This window comes from Dipodomys spectabilis, unplaced genomic scaffold (assembly GCF_019054845.1).
Source record: "Dipodomys spectabilis isolate Male_0828 unplaced genomic scaffold, ASM1905484v1 ptg000034l, whole genome shotgun sequence".
NCBI classification, from domain to species: Eukaryota; Metazoa; Chordata; class Mammalia; order Rodentia; family Heteromyidae; genus Dipodomys; species Dipodomys spectabilis.
Genome location: NW_024870711.1, coordinates 1,916,744 through 1,937,532, shown reverse-complemented (window position 1 = coordinate 1,937,532; position 20,789 = coordinate 1,916,744). Strand labels below are relative to the sequence as shown.

Here is a 20,789-nt window from a genome sequence, read left to right as displayed (position 1 = left end):
CTGATGAGTGGAGAATGCTGATGAATACAGAATGGAGCCTATGCTTTAGACCGCTAAGAACACGGTAGCCTGCTGAAAGGAGAAAAGACCCTGAGGCCATAAAATAGATTTCTTGGGTTCCTTTTTCTTTTTTATCTTCCATTCTCAAGGTGGCTGCTGCAGACAGAGCTCCTCTGTGCCTCCCCCGAGCTGTGAGCCTGGAATAAATAACAATAACCACAGACTTCGCTGGACGCCAGCCATCTTTTTATTCCGTTAGTGATCCATACAACAGCACCACGGACACAGCAGCGGCCCTGCCTGAGGACCCTGGGAAGGCAAAGAGGGCAGATGGACGCAGGGGCCTCCGGGCCTGGGCTAGATTGGAGGGGGGTGAGGAGGAAGCCTTGCCTTACCTGCCTTCCCCAGCACCCCGAAAGAGAAGCCATGGGGGAGGGTGGAGCTTCATGGCGGCCTTGCCAGCCCTCCAGCTTTCCCCAAGCACCAGGGCAAAGGAAGGGCTTGTGGGTAGCTAAGGGTGGGCGGAGCAGGGCCTCTGTGTGTGTGTGTGTGTGTGTGTGTGTGTGTGCGTGTGTGTGCATTTGCATATGCATATGTGCTACTTAGAATATGGGATTTAACTGCTGAGCCACAGGACCTGCCTGGGGACAGAGGAGACCCAGAGAGAGGGGACAGGGCAGAGATGCCCCACCCCACCCCTTCCACTTGGAGTGGGCAGGCGGCTCCCACTGGAGGCCAGACTCAGGGCAGACGCCTGCCTCCCGTGGGCCCGAGTTGAGATGCCGCCTCCAGCCTGCGGTCCCTCACGTGTAGGCCATCTTGCTGCACACCCAGGGCCGGGTCATGAGGCACTCTGTCGACACCAGCCTGGTGGGCTCCACGAACACACATTCCCCTGGACCGGAGATGCTGAACCTGTGCCAGGAAAAGAGGACACCAGGCATTTGGGACTGGCACGGGCAGCTCATGTGCCTGCAAGTCCTGCGGCCTGTCCTCCATCCCCACAGCAAGCACCCTGAGACGCGGCCCAAAGCACCTTTCTCTGTCTCCCCCTGTCTCCCTGTTCTGTGCCCTGGCCCTGTGGACCACCCCTCTCCCAAGCTCCCCCCACGCGTCCTCCTCTGTCCGTCTACACCCCGCTGTTACATCCTTCCAGGGTCAGCTCTGCGCCCCGCACTCCGCAGGGCCCGTTTGGGAGCGCGCTCTGCCTGTCCCCCTCAGCGTCCTGCCTGTGCCAAAGAGCAGCTCGCATGGCGCTACCTTGAAGGGACTGTGTCTGTCCGTCTGTCCCCACCAGTTCTCACGTGAGCCAGCTCCTAGACAGTAGACTCTGCACAACTCTCATCTTGACTTCCCAACCGTGCTACAGAGCACACGGTGAGAGTTCAGGAGAGACGGGCGGAGGAAGCCATCCTCACAGCCTCAGGAGCACCGCAGCGCTGGGCTGCGCAGCCCGAACTCACTGAAACCACGCGAGGACTAGCTCTATTATTAGAAACCTGCGTCCCCCCTGATTTCCGCTACCTAGCCGCTAAGGGGACAGCAGAAAGACCCCCGCCCCCAAGAGGTGCTTGCCCTGGCGGCAGCACTTCCGAGATCCCAGTTCCAGGATAATCCTGGGTTTGAGAGAAGGAAGCTTCTAGAAAAGTAGGAAGAAAGCAGATTCACAAGTTCTTGCAAGAGCTAGCTGGGGGCTTGGAAGAGAGGAAGAGAGGAAGAGGCACTGAGAGTCAGGAAGGGCGCTGGGGAGCGGGGAAAGGTGAAGGCCGCTGTGGTCTGCTGGCTCTGTGGCTGTCTTTGGGCACTCATGTACTATCATGCTCAGATGGGCATCCGTGCCCACTCCTGGCTGGCACTGCCAGCTCTACCCCTCTAGAGGGCTGGACTAAAGCTGAGCTCCATCCCCCGCAGGCCTCTGCAGCACACCTCTAAGCCGACCCTGTCCCCCACAGATCCACCTGTCACCGTCCCCACCGCCACCCCACACCACCTACCACTCCTGGCACCATTTGGGCCATAAAAATACCAGCCCCCACCCGAGCATCATCGCCTTGGGAGGGGCTTCCCTGAGCACATGTGGTCAGGGATGCTCAGAGAGACCATGCATTTGTGGCCTACGGCTGCCCAGAATAGAGCATCCACCTCCCATCCTCCCTTGCAGCCCGGTGGGGGGGTCATGTGACTAAGCTCCAGCCAATGAGGTGAGGACTCCAGCCTCCCCTTCCTCCTTCCTGGTCTGGCTGACTGCGCTGTACAGGAGCCACACAGAGCCCCTCCGCACAGATCAAGAAGGCACAGGCAGAGCGAGCCTGTGCCCTAACGCCACAGAGCTCTGAGGGCTGTGTCAGCAGGGCCAGGACACCTGCCACTTCCGTGCAAGGATCTCAATCACCCCCCACGGTTACTTCTCAGCACAAAGTCAGTGCGTCTCTCAGAGAGTTGGATCTGGGGATGAGGCTTCCCCTAGCTACGCTCTGTGGCCTTCTAGAAGATGCCGCCTCAGCTCACGTGTCCGGATCAAATGGGTCCCCATTGACCCAGTGGAATTCGTCCCCAACTCTCCGCAGGCCAATCCAGGGCTCCCTCCTCGTGAACTTGAACATGAACTCCTATAAGAAAGAGAGGTACGGTCAGATGTGTGGCTATTAGATGCAGTCCCCAGACTCCCGCACCGCCCCAAGACAAAGCTCTGCGTGGGAGACCGTGGCTGTCAGGATGGGCAGACACTGGAAGGCTACCTCGCCACGCCAGAAAAGGAGCATTCTGAGCTGAGTCTCCTTCCGTCATGTGGGAGTTCTGTCCAGTGTTGGTCACCCAACACTCAGCAGTTCCTCTGGCCAGGAAGCCTACAAGGCCCCAGCACTCTGCCCACTGGCTGGACTGGACCTCTGGGACAAAAACCCAGGCTCAGGTGGGTTGTCCTTCCCCATACTTCTAGAACTTTCTCTACACAAGGAGGCAGAGAAATTCCATGTACCAAAGACTGACAAAAATGATCGTTAACACATCTGCTGTTTGGAAATGCCACATGACCAGGCTTAAACCCCAATGTAACAAGGGATTTACTGATGGGAATCTACCTTGTTCTCATAAGCTAGTGCTGTCTCTCCATGGCCCATAGACCTCCCACCCACCTCACACACACCCCCCACACACACCCCAGGCCAGTTCTCAGGACTTATCTAAAAATATAGCCAGGCAGCTCATACCTGTAATCCTAGCTATTCAGGAGGCTGAGTTTGGAGGATCCTATTTCAACGCCAACCCAGGCAGGAAAATCCACGAGACTTATCTCCAGTTAACCACCAGAAATCCAGAAGTGGCACTTGGCTCAAAATGGTAGAACATGAGCCTTGAGCACAAAAGCTTGGAGACAGCACCCAGACCCTGAGTTCAAGCCCCACAATTGACAAAAAATAATAACTACTTTCAGTCATAATAAGTAGCAGTATAGCCATTGAGCTTCATAATATCTACATGACCTTCTGCTGAAGCTCCCTGATTTCACAACCCAACAGCTTCCTTCTTTGACTGTATTTAAGACCCAGACTCTCCTTCCATGTGCCTTTTATATCAGACTCTGTTCCAGGTTACATGGTGCCCCTCTTCAGCGATGACTGAAATCTGATCTGGTCTGTTAAGGTCTCTGTCTTTTTTGTTTCTGTTTGTTCAGTTGAGCTTTCCTAACATTTATTAATTCTGTTTGTTAACATTACTATTGGCAAAACTGTTTGGGGTATTAAATAGAGAGATCACACATTCCGATGTGGATTGGTATAGCATAATGCTTTTACATTTCATAAGTGTGTTTATAACGTGTGTGTGTGTGTGTGTGTGTGTGTGTGTGTGTGTGTGTGTGTAACAATACTGGGGCTTGAACGCAGGACCTGGATGCTATCCTGGAGTTTTTTGCTCAAAGCTAGCACTCTACCTCTTGATTCTGGCTTTTTGGTGGTTCACTGGAGATAAGAGTCTCAAAGACTTTCCTTCCCAGGCTGGCTTCAAACTGGGATCCTCAGCCTCCTAACTAGCTAGGATTACAGGCGTAAGCCACCAGTGTCCAACACGTTTCTTGTAGTTCATTCTGGGGGAAGGAGATGAGTACTGGAGTCAAAGCAGCCCTGGTCAGCCCCCTAGGGCGGCGGGGTTCATCTGCAGCCCTGTGGCTCTGCAGTGGCCAGGTGACAGGCATAGGGTACTTGGGACATGCTGGCAGTGCGTCTGCATCGTTGCTGGCAAGGGTGGCTGGCTGGGGGCCCCTGCCTCTGTCCTGTGTGCTCACCAGCTCCTTCTGGCTCTGGATGACAGCGAGCGCCGCTTCGTGGCTGTGGCAGTACTGCCTGCCCGTGTTCCAGTCCCTCGGCTCCTCGGAGAAAAAGTAGCATTTCCTGCCGTAGAGCAGCCAGTCCTCCGGGCAGGGCGCTTCACACTTGATGCAGCCCTTCGAAGCTGCGGGCAGCGGGGAGAAGACGCTCAGTATGTGTCCCTCCCACCTCTGAAACTCTCACTCCTCTTCCCCTCGCTGCCCAGAAACTCAGCTACTGGCTTGGACACGTGCTGGATGGGAAGCAGGGCCTCCGGCTTGCTGGACAAGCCCTGGACTGCTTGAGCCACGCCCCCAATTGGAACGTTCCTTTGAAAGTGTGCATCTCCGTCCAGTGACCCAGACCTAAGGCGAGGCAAGAAGAGGGTAGATCTGTCCTCTGCCGCCTCCTTGGGGGACCCCGGCCTCCCTCATGCTTGCTCACAGACTCCATCGCCTCCTCTCTGCAGTGTCCTCATCTCCACTGAGGCATTGCCACCAGGAAAGCCCAGCCACCTAGGATGGTGCTCCAGCCGCAGCAGCGGGGTCGCCGCGCTGGGCTCCAGGGCCCTGCCTGTCCAGCCGGCAGACTGATTCCGTGAACAGGCTCTGCACGCCTCTACTGCACGCTTTTCTAGGACAGAAACTCGGAAGGAGCGCCTCCAGATTTCCATGGGCCTCCGTGCCAAAGGAGTTAAGCTATGCCCTTCCATCATTCGTACAGCCTCTTTCCAAGCTGGTCTGCTTACAGGCCAGCACACATGGAAATCGCCTTTTAAGTCCCAGTGCAGCCAAGCGCGTGCGCGGGGCTCATGCCTGTCATCCTAGCTACACAGGAGGCTGAGATCTGAGGATCAAGGTGTAAAGCCAACCCGTGGCAGAAAAGTCTGTGTGCCTTTTATCTCCAATTAACCAGTATGAAGCTGGAAGTGGAGCTGTGACTCAAGTGGTAGAACGCAAGCATCTGGTGACAAAGCCAAGCAAGAGCATGAGGCCCTGAGTTCAAAATACACTCTCACACCCTCTGCTTATCATGCAAGGCACATTGTGGGGTTGGAGCAGCAGCGACAGTGTTGCTGGTGGTCTCCTGTGTTTGAAGGAGTCACGCTGGCCCTCCAGCACCCCTCAGAGATTAAAAGCAGAAGCACCGGACCCCTTTCACAAACCCAGCAGGAGCCGGGACATGCTTAGCTTCTCAAGAGTAGCCAGATTCCTGGCCCCTGCCCAGCCTGGGTGAATTCTTCCACCCTTTCAGTCCTTGTTTCTCCGAGCACCCTTTGGCTATGTGTAAAACACAACCACCCCCAAACATGCCACTTTAGTATAAGGATCATTTGGGCTGAATGCAGCTGAGAGCCAGAAGATACAGGTAAAGTTCTCCGCGCTCCCCAGATGCACCTGAAAGGGAAAGGCTCCCTCTCTATCTCTTAAACACACACACACACACACACACACACACACACACACACACACACACACACACACACACACACACACACCTCCCATCTCTAGAAAGAAAAGAGCAGCCCCTCTCCTCTCCTTGAAGACAAGTAGAGTCAGCAAGGTAATGAGCAATCACAGACTTTCTGCAAAGACCTTCCATCACAGGGCTGGGAAGGTAGCTCAGTGGTAAAGCGCTTGCCTTGCATGCCTGAGGCCCTGGGTTCGATTCCTCAGCACCACATAAGCAAAAAGAAAAAAGCCGGAAGTGGCGCTGTGGCTCAAGTGGTAGAGCGCTAGCCTTGAGCTGAAGAGCTGAGGGACAGCGCCCAGGCCCAGAGTTCAGGCCCCACGACTGGACCCAAAAAAAAAAGACCTTCCATCTTTGCCCACCACCTTTATATTTCCTAGCTACTTTCCGGTGTATTCATCCTCATTCCGCTGCTAAAAGACGGTAAGAGCCTCTGAGTCTAACAGCTGCTATGGGTTCCACATCTGTGAATGCCTGTGCATGTCGTTATCAACAAAAACTGCTAATCCGTCCTTGCTAGGGGACCGGGTGCACCTCTGGGGGCTCCTGTCTGTCCACAAGCTCAGCATGCAGTCCCTACAGCGATGCCTTTGCTACTGCGCATCTCCCTGGGCAGAGGCCATGAGGTCATAGTCACCATTTTTTTCTTTTGTGGTAGTCCCGGAGATAAAACTCGGGGTCTCAAGGCTTTCTAGGCAGGTGCTCTATCACTTGAACCATGCGGCTGGTGCCATCTTCCATTGGCTATTTTCTTTTTGCATTGCTCATTTTCATAGTGGGGGGGCGTCTCGCTTTATTCCCTAGGTTGACCTGGACTGTGGCCTCCTACGTGTTCCCCCGCCCTCTCCCCTCTCCCACCGCCTTGCTGGGATAACTGCCACTCCACACCCTGCCAGGCCATTGAGTAAGACGTAGTCTTAACCTAGCCTGAGAGTCCTAGCTCTCTACTTCCTGAGTAGCTAGGATTACAGGCATGAGCTACCATACTCAGCTTTAGCATCTGTTTGTAAACGACTACCCCTGAGTCCAAGGGTCCTCCAAGCAGCAGGGTCTAATAAAAGCTGAATAAGTGTGGTATCTAAAGTCCCTCATCTCTGAACCATCACCTAGAAGCATGGCCTGCCCAACCTCCCCCAAGTTTGGTGAGTTCTCAAAACACTTGTGAAATAATGCCTGTCACTTCCAACTCACCTGCAAGGCCCATAAAGAGGGCATGGGGGGGGGGAAGGTGGCTCAATGGTAGAGTCCTTGCCTAGCATGCATGAAGCCCTGGGTTCAAGTCCTCAGTACCCCATACACAGAAAAAGCCAGAAACAGTGCTGTGGCTCGAGTGGTAGGGTGCTAGCCTTGAGCAAAAGAAGTTCAGGGACAGTGCCCAGGCCCTGAGTTCAAGCCCCACGACTGGCAAAAGTAAAAATACAAATAAAATTTTTTTAAAAAGTTAGAAGAGGACGCGGGTGAGGCCTGGCGGGATATGCTCGCGAGGCCAACATGTCGCCCACGCCAGCACTCTACTTCCAGTCTCCTTGGTGGCCTCCCAGAATTCCTGGTATGTTGGGCCTTCTTCTTTGCTTCCTCGGCCATGCTGGGGGCAAGTCATGTATAAGCGAGGCGGCATCATGCTCTGACATTCAGGCAGCATCATGCGCTGACATGTGTGCTCACCCAAGATGCTCATCACCACCAGGATGGCAAAAAGCAGGACGGCGATGGCCCCCAGCAAGAGCCGCGTGGTGGTGTCTGAGGAGAGAGAGGGACGTGAATGCCCAGCCCGTCCCCACCCGCTGCCTCCCCACCGCCCCCACCTCCAGCCCCAAGCCCTGGGAGAGACCAGGCGGAGCCAAGCCAGCTGGGGTGTAAGGAGCACTCCAGGTGACTCTGATGGCCACCAACTGAGAACCAGCTCGATTTCTGCCATGCTCCCACTTGAACACCGTCATGACAGAACACAGACTGTTTGACAGTCAGAGCTTCCCAAGCCGGAATCGCGGGCTGGGTCTTCACACTGTCCCAGACATCCGCCTGACAGGCCCTAGAAATAAGCCACTCAGCCATCCCAGGCCTGCAGCGAGGAGACCTACCCTTGGCCTTCTCCTCTCCCACCCTGACCGATGGAAGTCCAGCCTTCCTCTAACCATCTCACCTGATCCTCCGAGGCTGGGCTTGAACTCAGGGCCTGGTGCTGTCCCTGGGCTTTTTTGTTCAAGGCTAGCACTGTACCACTTTGAGTCACAGCTCTACTTCTGGCTTTCTGGTGATTAACTGAAGACAAGAATCTCACAGACCTTTCTGCCTTGGTTGGCTTTGAATCATGATCCTCCGATCTCAGGTAGGATTACAGGCATGAGCCACTGGCACACATCCATTGTAACTATTTTTAAATAATTAATAGCCAGGAAGTAGCCAGAAATAATGGTGCGTGCCTGTAACTCAGCATTAGAGAGGTTAAAACAGGACGATCTTGAGTTCAAGGCCAACCTGGGCTACTTAGTGAGACCTCATCTCAGGAAAAAGAGAAGCTAAGAATTAAGCACATTTAGCCGGGCACTGGTGGCTCACGCCTGTAATCCTAGCTACTCAGAAGGCTGAGCTCTGAGGATCACAGTTCAAAGCCAGCCCAGGCAGGAAAGTCCCTGAGATTCTTATCTCCAATAAGCCACCAGAAAACTAGAAGTGGCACCGTGGCTCAAGCAGTAGAACACTCGCCTTGAGCTGAAGAGCTGAGGGACAGTGCCCAGGCCCAGAGTTCAAGCACTATGATGGACAGAAACAAAAAACAAAAACAGAATTAAGCACAGCTGTCTGTTTTCAAGCTCTCGTCTTCCTGACAGAAGCTCCCCATTCCATCAGTTTTCTGTTATAGATATATCATATACATGGAACCATACAATAGTTGTTCATTGATGTGGGGTTATTTCACTTAATATTATCTTTTCAGGGCTCTATGTTATAGTAGGTATCACAACTGTATTCCTTTTTATGGCTTGATATTATTCTATTATGTAGCTAAGCTACATTTTTGTTTATCTGATGGTGGATACTTGTGTTGTTTGGCTATCATGAATTTTACAGCCATGAACATGGTATACAAAGACTTTTGAGTCCCCAGTTTCGGTTCTTTGGGTCATTTACCATGGAGCGGAATTGTTGGATTGTATGGTAATTTTGCTGTACTTTTTGAGGAAAGTATCCAACTGTTTTCCACAGCGACTCGCCATTTTACATTTGCACCCCCAATGTAGTGGGTTCCGGTTTCTCTACAGCCTCATCCGCAGTTGTTGACTTATTACTATTATTCTTTATTATTATCTTTATTATTATTCTTTATTATTATGTCCTACTAATGTGAATTCCCTTTATGAATGTTTTGGGGGAGAACAATTTTTTTTAACTATTTTGCCCATTGTACATATATATAGGTACATTTAATTCCACTTAGTGGTTAGGAATTAAGCAGAATTTGTAGAGGAAATTCACATTCAGTCTAGAACAACTTACACGGGACTCTCTGACCTGCTCCCATCTAACTAGTTTCCTTCTAAACTCAGCGGCCTGAGAATTGCTCTGCCTCCACGTAGTGCTGCTTTCCTTCCATTCTCATTCATGAATTCTTCTTGAGTCGCACCTCCCAACGGCTGTCTCAGAAAAGCTGTAGTACAATCAGTGTACCAAACAACTCCAAGGAGCAAAACTCCTCATTGCATTCCAAGGTCCGTGGGAGCCCCGGAGCTGTGAAATTAGGGCATTATAATTTGAACTCTTTTTTTTTTTTTTCAGAATTTTGAAGGTATCAGCTTCTCACTCCAGTGTTGCTTTTGAAAAATCTACATGTGTTCTCATCCATGAGCCATTTCATTTTAATCACTTACTTTTTATTCTAAATGGAAGTTTACAGAGTCTTTATCACACATAATTTTAACTTGTCATCTTGCAAGCCATGCTTGGTTTTAGCCTATCTTTCTTCCCTCTAGCTAGCCATCAATGGCCCTTCAATCTGGAAATTCAGATCCTTCAAGTCTATGAAATTGTCTTCAATTATATCATTGAAGATTTCTTCTTGGGTTGATCTTCCAAACTTCTCATCATTTGTTTTTCTCGAATTTGCTGTCTCTTTGCCCTTTTGCTCTATTTCCTCCATTTTATCTTACTACCCTTCTGCTGTGTTTTTCAGTTCTGCAATTATATTTTTAATTCCCAAAGATTTTTAGGTTTATTAAAGCTGTATCATGTCTATCCCCTCTTAAAGGATTCTATTCTTGTTTTAATGGTGTAATTTATCTTCTAAAACAGATAGACAGATAGATAGATAGATAGATAGATAGATAGATAGATAGATAGATAGATAGATAGATAGATAGTAGATAGACAGATAGATAGATAGAGATAGCTGATAGTTCTTCTTGATGTGGAAGAAGGGCTGGGAAGAAAATGTATGTTTCTGTGTACAATTTTCCTCTTGGGCAGATTAGAGTTCCTTGAAAAGGTTCTTCTATGTTCTCTTCTGGAGATTATAAACTTGGCTAGGGCTGTTCCCAAGAAGACTGGTCCTCCACAAGAGGACTGGTCCTCCCAAGAGATGGTCCTCCACACTCAGTATGGAAGGTAGATTGCAGTTCTTTCCCTTGGTGTACAGGGCGTACAGGCCCTAACACTGGAGGGCTCTCACCACAAGTTTCCACCATGGGGAGATACTGTTTAGAATGGGGATCTAGAGCCTTCTGAAAGAAAAGTTCTACCACTCTTTGACCTTCCTTCATCCTGAGTCTGTGGGGTCTTCATGTGCTTTTTTTCTGCACTTCCTCATGCAGACTAAAAGTCAGGGGCCACTTAGCCACTTGTTCCCAAGATCTCAATTTTGTTGCTCTTCCTTCACCCCAGTTCTAGTTGTGCTGTGGCTTTTACACTACCCCACAGTAGCCAGGCATTGGTAGCTCATGCCTTTAATCATAGCTACTCAGGGTCCTGAGATCTGAGAATCAAAATTCAAAGCCAGCCCAGACAGGAAAGTCCGTGAGCCTCTTATCTCCAGTCACCTACCAAAAAGCTGGAAGTGGTAGTGTGATTCAAGTGGCAGAATGCCAGCCTTGAGCACAGAAGCTCAGAGACAAAGCCCAGGCTCTGAGTTCAAGTCCTAGGACTGGCATAAAAATAAATAAATAAATTTTTTAAATGAATAACCCTGAGTGCTGGTGGCTCACGCCTATAATCCTAACTTCTCAGGAGGCTGAGATCTGAGGATCTTAGTTCAAAGCCTGCCCAGGTAGGAACAAAATAAGCCCAGAGACAGTGTCCTGAGTTCAAGCCCCACTATGGAGGGGAAGGGGAGATAGCCTATAGGGATAGCCCATCCCTAGGGGGTTCTGAAGAAAACAACAATGAATTCATGTGATTGGTCATCCATCTTCACCTTCAAGGCCAAAAGACATGTAGAAGTCTTGGAACAAAGCCTCTGCAGACTCCCCGCTCCCCTCGCCCCCCCCTCCCCGCCCCCCACCTGCCGAGTCAGCAACCCCGGTGGATGGCTGCAGGCAAGGTGGCCTGGCCAGCATTATCTCGAGGATTAAAAGCCATCAAATAACAACTTGGTAATTTTTTTAAAAGAATTGAAGAAGCTTTGGCTAAAAGCATGTGTGTGGTTTTGATCAGGAAGTTGTGGGTTTCTGCCTAAGCAAGAAACTTTCAACATTAAAAATTCAGAATTGGTGGTCACTGGGAAATCTATAGCCTGAGGTCGGCAGAGCCGTTCTGTCCCCTCGCCCCGACTTACCCCAGGCCACTTTGTTCCCTCCTAGCCCACCCCCACCCCCCACTGCCAGAAATAGCTCCTCCTGAATCACCTCCAGTGGTTCCAGAACCTTCGGGAGCGCTAGGTCACCTTTCCAGACTCTGCCTGGGTGGAAGGGGCAGCTGGCGTCCGCAGGAGAGGAGAGCGCGCATGCACGGGGAACTTCTGCCTGGTTTTCTACTGATGAAGCCACCTGCTCCGCCAAGGACAGTCCTCCAGCCCCAGCCCTCGCCCTGGGCTTGCGGAGCGAAGCAACTCTCATCTGGGGTGCAAGGGGAAGGCTGGGCACACAGGAAGTGCATTTGGACCTCCTCCCATTAGCCTCCTAAACCTGGGGTGCTGAGCCTCACAAGACACGGGAAGAACTTTCACACCAGAGGGACCTGTGATGAGCCCCATGGGGGCTTCGTGTGTCCCTGCGTGAGACCCCTAGACTCACAGCGCTCTCACTGAGCGTGGGGCGTGCGTGGGGTGACGGGTGAGGGCTGGCCTGAGGTTCACTCCTGGCACGGTGAGAGGACTCAGCGTGATCAGGACAAGACCTCGCTCCTTCCCCTCAAGAGTGCTGGCCTAAGCCAGGTGCCACGGGCTCACGCCTGTCACCCTAGCTATTAAGGAAGTTGAGATCTGAGGATCGCAGTTCAAAGCCAGCCCGAGTAGAATCGTCCCCAAGACTCTTATCTCCTATTAGCCAGCAAAAAGACAGAAGTGGAGGTGTAACTCAAGTGACAGAGTACCAGCCTTGAATTAAAAGCCAAGAAAGAGCCAGGCACCGGTGGCTCGTGAGATCCGAGGAGCACGGTGTGAAGCCAGCCTGGAAAGTCCACGAGACTCAGCTCCACCTGACCACCAGAAAACCCACAGTGAGCTGCGCTTCATAGTGGAAGAGTGCTAGCTTTGAGTGAAAAAGCTCAGGGACAGCCCCCAGGGCTTGAACTCAGGGCAGAAAGAAAGGAAAGGAAAGGAAAGGAAAGGAGAGGAGAGGAGAGGAGAGGAGAGGAGAGGAGAGGAGAGGAGAGGAGAGGAAAGGGAAGCGAAGGGAAGGAGGAAGGAAGGGGAAGGGAGGAAAAGAAAGAAGGTAAGAGAGAGAGCGAGAGAAGGGTTGGGAAGGTGGCTCAGTGGTAGAGCGCTTGCCTTGCATGCATGAGGCCCTGGGTTCAATTCCTCAGCACCACATAAGCAGAAAAAGCTGGAAGTGGCACTGTGGCTCAAGTAGTAGAGCACTCGCCTTGAGTTGAAGAGCTGAGGGACAGCGCCCAGGCCCAGAGTTCAAGCCCCACACTGACAAAGAAAGAAAGAAACAAAGAAAGAAAGAAAGAAAAAAAAAAAGAAAGGGAGGGAGGAGAGAGAGAGAAGAGAGGAGAGAGAAAAGGAAGGAAGGAAGGAAGACCATCCACAAGCCAAGCAACACAAGGCCCTGAGTTCAAGCCCCAGCATTGTTTATCCACTGCTGGGCTAAACAGTGACTCCAAGTCCCCAAGCTCTCTAGAACCAGTGAAATGCAGTTCCAGGAAGCAGGTGGCATCCAAGGGTCACCGGATGGCTCGGGAGGGCTCGGGTCCCATTGCTCCCTGCCCTCCCCACTCAGGCTTCGTGATACCCAGAGAGACCTCCAGAGGCCCAGGAAGCCTGGGGGTGGAGCTGCCATGGTGACACTCCTGCTCCACACCCTGTCTGTGTGGCCCTGAGAGGTAGCCATGACTGTCTGACTGTGGATGAAGAAACAGGCTTCCACTGACGCCTGCCAGCCCAGCATGTGGCAGGTCAGGGTCAAGTTTACCAGACACCATGCTCTTCGTACTTCACTGGACTCAGCCAGACCTTGGGGTCTCTTCAAGCCCGGGGCCTAGGGTAACATCTGAATCTTGTACAGCAAATGAATGAAGCTAGGCATTGTGGTGCGTGCCTGCAATCCCAGCCTGAGCAGGAGGTGGAGGTAGGAAGATGTCAGAGTTGGGAGGCCACCCTGGCTTGGGCAAAGTTATCAAGACTCTAGCACAAAAGGCAGCAGGGCCAAGGATGTGGTTCAAGTGGCAGAGCACTCGTCTAGTGCGCAGGAGGGCCTGGATTCAATCCCTACCGCTGCAAACGGAACCAACAGCACAAACCAGTATAAAGGCTCACACCGCAGCAACCGAGAGAGGCTGCGTCCTGGCCCACAAGCACCCTAGGGTGACAGGAGATGGAGACACTCAAGGAGCACCCAGGTGACCCCAGATCCTAGAAGCCCCCCCCCCCCAGGAAGCAACAGAGCAAGATACTGATGACTCAAGCCCCAGGGCGTCAAAGGTACCTCCGGGAGGGGAGAGGAGAGGAGGGGACACGGGTAGACTGAGTCACAGAGCAAGGCTGTGCAGGGAGCCACCGGGCAGGGGACCAAGGCAGAGCAGCTGGCAAGCACAGGACGGACCCAGTGCCTAGAGGACCCTGGCAGGGCCGCCGACCAGAGGGCAGTAGGAAGCACCAGGTGCCAATCAAAGGCCCAGGCGGCAGTAATGGGCGCCTCACCGCCCTGACCAAGGCCCTGCCAGGCAGGGGCTAGAACGAAGGTTCAGTGGGCAGAGCCATCAGAACGGCGGCCTACGGAAGAAGTACCGGCGAGATGACCGGGAAAGTTCGAGAAATAATTTGGAGATCTAAGGATCGGGGTTCAAAGCCAGCCGGGCAGGAGCGGCTCCGGGGAACTCTTATCTCCAAGGAACCACTCAAGAAGCGGAAGTGGCGCTGTGGCTCAAGGGGTAGAGCGCTCGCCTGGAGCTGAAGAGCCGAGGCACGGCGCCCAGGCCCCGAGTTCACGACTGACCTACAAAAAGAAAAGTATCTCTCCGGTCAACTCCAGCATGTGCCGCGCGCGGCGCTGGCAGCCGGCGCCGGGTCCGTGTCACCGCGGCGGGGTCGCCCCCGAGCCCGGGCACCGGAGGGCACAGCCTCGCACCGCCCCCCGCGCTTCGCCCCCGCCGCGGCCCCAGATCGAGACACCCCTCACCCGCCCCACATGCGGGGCAGGTGCGGGGCTGGAGCCGACGAAGCTCCTCCCAAGGTCAGCCGCCGCCGCGGCCCCGGTGACGCGGGGGGGGGGGGGGGGGGGATGAGGGGGGCCCGCGGCCTACGCGCCCCGCGTCCCCGCGCGCCCCCTCGGGCAGCCGCAAGGTGACTCCCGCCGCCCGGCCGGCATCGGGGCGCGGGGCGCGGCGCTTACCCTCCAGGGCCGCCTTCCAGCTGGTGCTGCCCTCGTAGCCCGACCCCGATCTCCGCAGCGCGCCCTCGGGGCCGCGGGCCTCGGCGTCGGCGGGCGAGCGCGGCCGGGGCGCGGCGGCGGGCGCCGGGCGCGCGGCGGGCGGCGGGGGCCGGGTCCGCGCGGGGGGCTCCCGGGCCGGCTCCATGCGGGCCGCTCCGCCGCGCCGCGCCCCGCGCTCCTGCGCCCGGGTGCGGGCCCCCCCAGGCCGGCTCGGAGGGCGAGGACGCGGGGATCGCAGCCTGGGCCGAGCCCCGCTCGCGCTCCGCCGCTCCGCGTCCCCGGCCCCGCCGCAGCCGGCGCGCACACGCGGGCGCGGGGAGGAGCCGGGCGCGGGGCCCGGAGGGGCGGGGAGCTGGGGTGACGTGAGGGCGGTGACTGGACACCCCCATTCGTGACAGACCACGGGCGCACCGGCCACGCGTTCCGGACCCATTCGCATTTAGGAAGGCTGCGGGATGCATTCATCATTCATGTCCGTGGAGAAGTTTCCAGGCAGGTGCTCCACCGGCTGAGCCCCGCCTCCAGTCCTTTTTTGGTTTTTTGCTCTGATTATTTTTGGACCCCTATCCACCTGTTCCCGCATCTGGGAACAGACCCCAGAATCCACAGCCACCTCACCCGGACTTTTATTGGTTGAGATGGGGTCTTACCAACAGGCCTTAAGTCCCGGCTGAGTAGCTGGGATTACAGGGATGAGCCACCGCACCCGGCTGCCCTGGGCATTGCTGAAGGCACCCCAGGCTGTTAGTGGTTGGCAGGGCTCCCTCTGTAGCCTTCATTCCCCTCTACTCTGGCCTCAGCTTCAGCCTCCAGCAGGGGACCTCCCTACCTCTCCAACACAATGCACCTCTGACTTCTATCTTGCCTTCACCCTCGGTGACCCTGTAGTCTTCCCCGTCCAACTCACCATTAACTCTTTTATTTAGTTGTGGGCGCTGACCCTCAGCTCTTTTGCTCATTGCCAGCACTCTACCGCTTTGAACCATAGCTCCACTTCCGGTTTTCTGGTGGTTTACTGGAGATAAGAGTCTCATGGACTTTGCTGCCCAGGCTGGCTTTCAACCCTGATCCTCAGATCTCAGCCTCCTCCTTATCTAGGATTACAAGTAGGAGCCACCAGCACCCAGCTTCCACCATTAACTCTTAAAATCCCAGTGAAGCCAGGCGCGTATAATCCTATCCAATCCAGAGGCTGAGGTCTAAGAATCCAGGTTCAAATCCAACCTTCACAGATAAATATGAGAGAACCTTATCTCCAATGAACCAGCAAAACAAACAAACAAACCCAGAAGTGGCGATGTGGCTCAAGTGATAGGGCATCAGCCTTGAGCAAAAAAAAAAAAAAAAATGCTGAAGAGTACCCAAGGCCCTGAGTTCAAGCCCCAGTACTGACACAGAAGCAAAGAGCTGCTGGCTGAAGTCGGGGCAGCTTGTGTGGCAGCCTCCTGCCTGACCCAGGCCTCTCTCCCAACTCCACTGGGCTTTGCCCCCCCCCCCCCCCCCCCCCCGGGGTCACACCCACACCTTTTACACGACTGTGAGATCCTCCCGGCCCAATCCTATCTCCAACTTCGTTTCTCTTCCCACCCTTGCCTGCTGGCTGGACAGCCCAAGTCTGTCTCCTCTTTCCTCGGGGCCTTAGACATTCTCTCCTGCTGCCTAGAATGCTCCCACGCCGCCCCCTGCCTGGGGCCCCCTGGCCCCCCCAGTTTGCCTTACCTGATTCCTGCATGCGCTTCATTCTGCACCTGCTCTAGCTGCTGCACCCATTCAGGTGAAATTCAACCTCCTCACTCCAACAACAATAGCTTAAACTGGAAAGATGTGAACTGCATCAGGCAGGAAAGAAGCGTGGTGGTCAGCCTAGGCTAGACAGAGAGCTCCAGAGGTCATCTACCTACCTTTGTCTCCTATCTACCTACTAGCCAACTTACGAAGTACGCATAGTCAGTATTTCCTCACGGCCACAAAATCAGTGCTATCATTTCAGCCATCCCTTCCATCCCCTTTCTCTACCCCTGGAAACGGCTCATCTACTTTCTATCTCCATGGATTTGCCTTTTCTGGTCATTTCACATCAGTGGGACTCTTCCTTGAATGGAACCTTTCTTGTGACTGGCTTCTGATTCATAGGACACCACAAGGGTTATCTGTCCTCACTGGTCTTCACTTCTATCTTTTTTTCCTCCACCCATTTCCAGGGCTCCTCGCCCTTCCAAGTATGAAATCCCCCAGGCTTACTGGGAAGGTCAACCACAAGGTCATAGCTCACCTGTGTCGTTTGGTCGGCTTGTGCCTTGAAGCCTGGCTGGGCCTGTGTCCTAGCTTTCCTGTTAGGCTCTTTTCTAGGGCAGGGCATCGGGGCTGGCTCCCTTCCTCTCCTCCCCACCCCCCCTCCACCCAGGGGTCCTCCAGGATTCTGTCTTTGAATGGTGGGTAGGCCCTGCCACTCCAAGGAGGCGCCACACCTCCGCCCTTCCCAGGTAGGAATGTACCCTTCTCACCTTACCATCCCTTCTCCCCTCTCTCCAGCACCCTCTGACCCCCCTCCATTCCTGTCCCCTCCAATCCTTCCCAGAAGGGTGCATAGCCAGCTGACTCACAGTGCCTGGGAAACATGGTGAGAAGCTAATGTATATTTGATTTGGTGGCAAGATCTGGGTCTTCTCCCAGGGGGCTGAGAGCAATTCTAGAGCACTTGAGTTCACCAGACCATGGAGGATGGGACACAGATCTGCAAAATCCACCGCTGTGAGCAGATGGGTCACAGGAAGGAGTCAGCCGGAACCGTGGGTCAGCTCGACTCAGGTCAGGGGTCCTTGCTGCGTGGGGACACTGCACCTAGTGCCAGCACTTCCCATCTGTCCAATAAGCTGGGACTCGAGGATCACGTGATTGTGCGTGTGCGTGTGTGTGTGTGTGTGTGTGTGCGCCTGTGCGCGTGTGTGTACCTGTGCATACACACGTGTGAACCTTGAACTTAGGGCCTGAGCCCTGTCCCCAGCCTTTTCATTCAATGATGCTCTACCCCTTGAGGCACCTCTCTATTTCTGGCTTTTTGCTGATCAGATAAGAAGTGGTGGACTTTCCTGCCTTGGCTAGCCTCGGAGAGAGCTCAGCTTCCTGAGCAGCTGGGATTACAGGCGTGAGCCTCTGGCACCTGCTTCAGCCCCTTTGCTCTGATAGCCCAATTCCTGCAGGATTTCAGGAGCTCCCAGGCTGCGTCCATGCTGAGGGGTGATCCCAAGGCCAGAGATTTGGGCAAGGGGCAGTCTTTGGCCCTAGGATGGGTCTTGGAAATTGTCATCCTTTGGAAGAGGTGTCAGCACCCCGGTCAACTCCAGCAGGGGGTCTGGGCCCAGGAGTAAGAAGGCTCTGGAGAGGAGGTGCTTAGAGAAACAGGAAGACCTGTCTGGTACAGCAGTTTGAAGCTCAGGTCTGACTCAGCCTTCCCAGGCCACAGCACTGGCCCAGTCACCTGCTGCTCAGATTTTATCTTTTGAGCTTGTGCAATGGCTGAACGCCCTTTCTCCACGAGGTGTTCTAAAGAGTATGTGAATTTACACACACAAAACGCAAGACTCGCCACAGTTGATTTTATTGCCTTTCTCCCTAAGTTCTAACTTCTAGCTTCATTTCCTCATGTCCCCAAGATTCAGGAAAATGGAAGCTGGCAGGGCTCAAAGATCCTGTCTTCCTTCCACATCAGCGGGTGAATCCGCACCTTGCTGAGCTGGCAGGGCTGCCTGCTGACTTCCTCCTCTTTGAGGGCCTTGACTGACAGACCTCCAAGCCTCCTTCAGCAAGCACAAGGGGGTGGCCTGGGGGCCCTCTGCCAAGGAGACAGGGACTAAGCAGTTCCTCACAGAGCTAAATCGAGTCAAGTAAAGCTGTCTGGTCAAAAGATTGGCTTTTGTGATGAAACCCAAGCCCTGGGTAATAATTCTGTGGAGAAATATGGCAACGTGCATTCGGCCTCTCCCAGACAGCAACAGTGAAAGATCAAATGAAAGGTTATTAGACTTTGCCAGAGAACCACGCAGACATCCAGGTACAGAGAACAAAGAAAGGTGTATTGCTGGGAAAGGGCCCACAAGACCCCTTCTCACAAGGGAGAAGTGAGCGGAAGCGCCGGCTATTGTCTGAGGCGACCTGTGTAACCTAGGAGGCTTAGGAGGGGCTAGCAGGGCTAGGAGGCAGAGACCAGGGTGTGGACATGTGGGCCAGGGGCTTCATCATGGCAGACTAGGATTTATGGCTGCCGTCCAAACAGTAGATACGGGGCCCTGCGGCTGCCCAGACCTGAAGGTCACTCTAAGGGGCTCTTGTTGCCTTCTATGGCGTAGCTGCCCCAGAGAAGTGCCATCCCAAGGTAAAGGGGAATGGAAGTTGGTTGTTTACTGCCTTTATTACATGGGCCTGGTGTTGCGTAGGAAGGGGGCATGCTAAGCTGTGGAGAAGGGAAGGAGTGGACTAAGCTATTTAGCTAACAAACAGGAACCTGCCAGTGACAATATTTGTACCAATTGAGGAAAAACCCAAATCTCACGAGGTATGTATTTGTTGGTCGTAGGGCTTGAACTCTGGGCCTGGGTAATTCCTCAGCTCTTCAGCTCAAGGCGAGTGCTTTACCACTTAAACCACAGTGCCACTTCTGGTTTTCTGGTGTGTTATTGAAGAGTCTCGCAGCCGTTCCTGCCCAGGCTGGCTTTGAACTGAGATCCTCAGATCTCAGCCCTCCTGAGTAGCTAGGATTACAGGTGTGAGCCAGTGGCACCCGGCAAGATAGGTACTTTAAACAACAGAACTTTAACCTCAATTGCCTTGTTATGAAACCCACACAGAGGCAGTTTTCAGGTAAACAATAGATGCATTTTTAAAATCTTCTCTTTAGAATTTAGTACTGGGGCTTGAAGTCAAGAGCCTTGAATTCCTGCCTAGATTTTTCACCCAAGGCTGGTACGCTACCACTTCAGCCACACCTCCACTTCTGGCTTTTTGTGGCTCATTGGAAATAAGAGTCTCATGGACACTTTTCTTCCTGGGCTGTTCAAGCTGTGATCCTCAAATCTTCACTCCTGAGTAGCTGGGATTACAGGCTGAGCCACCAGCGCCTGGCTTTCTTTCTTTCTTTTTTTTTTTAAAACAGCTCTGGAAAGTTTTATTAAAGAAAAATTGTGCACTCTTTACTTTTCTCCAGTTTGTTCTGGCATGCTTCTAATGATATCAGAATCACCTGGATCAATGATAGCCAGTGTGCATACTCTGTAGTATTTTCCACATGCTGTACCCAGTTCAATATTATTGCCACTGTAGTGATGGACACCAGTTTTTGCCAACATGGCATAGTATTCTATTTCAGATTTCCTCAAGGCTGGGCAGTTGTTGGCGAGGATGACCAATTTCCCTTTGCCCTGTCTGATCATCTTCAGCGTCTGCTTGTACCCCAGCACGTACTTTCCACTTTTCATCACAAGTTGAAGTCTGGAGTTGATCGACTCCAGGGACTTTTTCGTCTTCTTGGCGGCCACCATCTTCCTGCCTTAGGTGCGGGAGGGCTCCCAACCGAAAGCAGCAGACAAGATGGCCGGGTGGAGAGAAAGGAAGGATTTCCCACAATGCTCCTGCAGGTCTTTCATGCCAGGGTTAGGATGAGTCGTGCATGGAACTCACCAGTTGATAGCACAGGAGCAGAGGGAAGCACTCAGCACCGTTTGCACCTCAGCAGGTGCTGATCTCGTGTGAAAACAGCGCCCCCCATGGATGTTTGGACAGCTACATCTGACCATGAGCAAGTGGAGCTTTTGCCTGTTTAGACACTAGTGACCAATTCCTTACTTATTCCTAGATATTTGCTGTCCTTACCTCTTCTTAAATAATTTTAGCCAGCATTGGTGGCTGTAATCCTACCTGCTTGCTCAGGAGGCTAAAATCTGAAGCTGACAGTTCGAAGCCAGCCTGTGCAGCAAAGTCTGTGAGATTCTTTTTTTTT

General features: G+C 53.4%; 2 protein-coding genes across 3 annotated transcripts; both read right to left on the bottom strand.

Annotated features, from left to right (window-relative positions):
* Positions 1 to 245: 245 nt before the first annotated feature.
* On the bottom strand, positions 246 to 14,942 carry Clec2l (C-type lectin domain family 2 member L). 2 transcript variants are annotated; one of them, XM_042677273.1, is made up of 5 exons: positions 14,759 to 14,942; positions 7,440 to 7,514; positions 4,283 to 4,449; positions 2,509 to 2,609; positions 246 to 915 (listed from the first exon to the last, which is right to left on the bottom strand). In XM_042677273.1, the coding sequence occupies exons 1-5, from the start codon at positions 14,940 to 14,942 to the stop codon at positions 804 to 806; spliced, it is 639 nt and encodes a 212-aa protein (XP_042533207.1). In that variant the 3' UTR covers positions 246 to 803. The 2 variants fall into 2 exon arrangements, with proteins under 2 accessions (XP_042533207.1, XP_042533208.1); XM_042677274.1 differs by lacking the exon at positions 7,440 to 7,514.
* Positions 14,943 to 19,940: 4,998 nt separating this feature from the next.
* On the bottom strand, positions 19,941 to 20,418 carry LOC122105894 (60S ribosomal protein L30). The gene has a single exon (XM_042677167.1). It carries the CDS (start codon positions 20,329 to 20,331, stop codon positions 19,984 to 19,986), a length of 348 nt encoding a protein of 115 aa, XP_042533101.1. The 5' UTR covers positions 20,332 to 20,418; the 3' UTR covers positions 19,941 to 19,983.
* Between the last annotated feature and the right edge of the window lie 371 nt (positions 20,419 to 20,789).

Excerpts from the sequence above, each read along its gene's own strand:
- Clec2l (XM_042677273.1), bottom strand. The coding sequence starts at position 14,942 with ATGGAGCCGGCCCGGGAGCCCCCCGCGCGGACCCGGCCCCCGCCGCCC. Across the intron at positions 7,515-14,758 it reads CTGGAAGGCGGCCCTGGAGG|ACACCACCACGCGGCTCTTG; the intron begins GTAAGCGCCGCG and ends CTCTCTCCTCAG. Across the intron at positions 916-2,508 it reads GACCCATTTGATCCGGACAC|GTTCAGCATCTCCGGTCCAG; the intron begins GTGAGCTGAGGC and ends TTCCTGGCACAG.
- LOC122105894 (XM_042677167.1), bottom strand. The coding sequence starts at position 20,331 with ATGGTGGCCGCCAAGAAGACGAAAAAGTCCCTGGAGTCGATCAACTCC.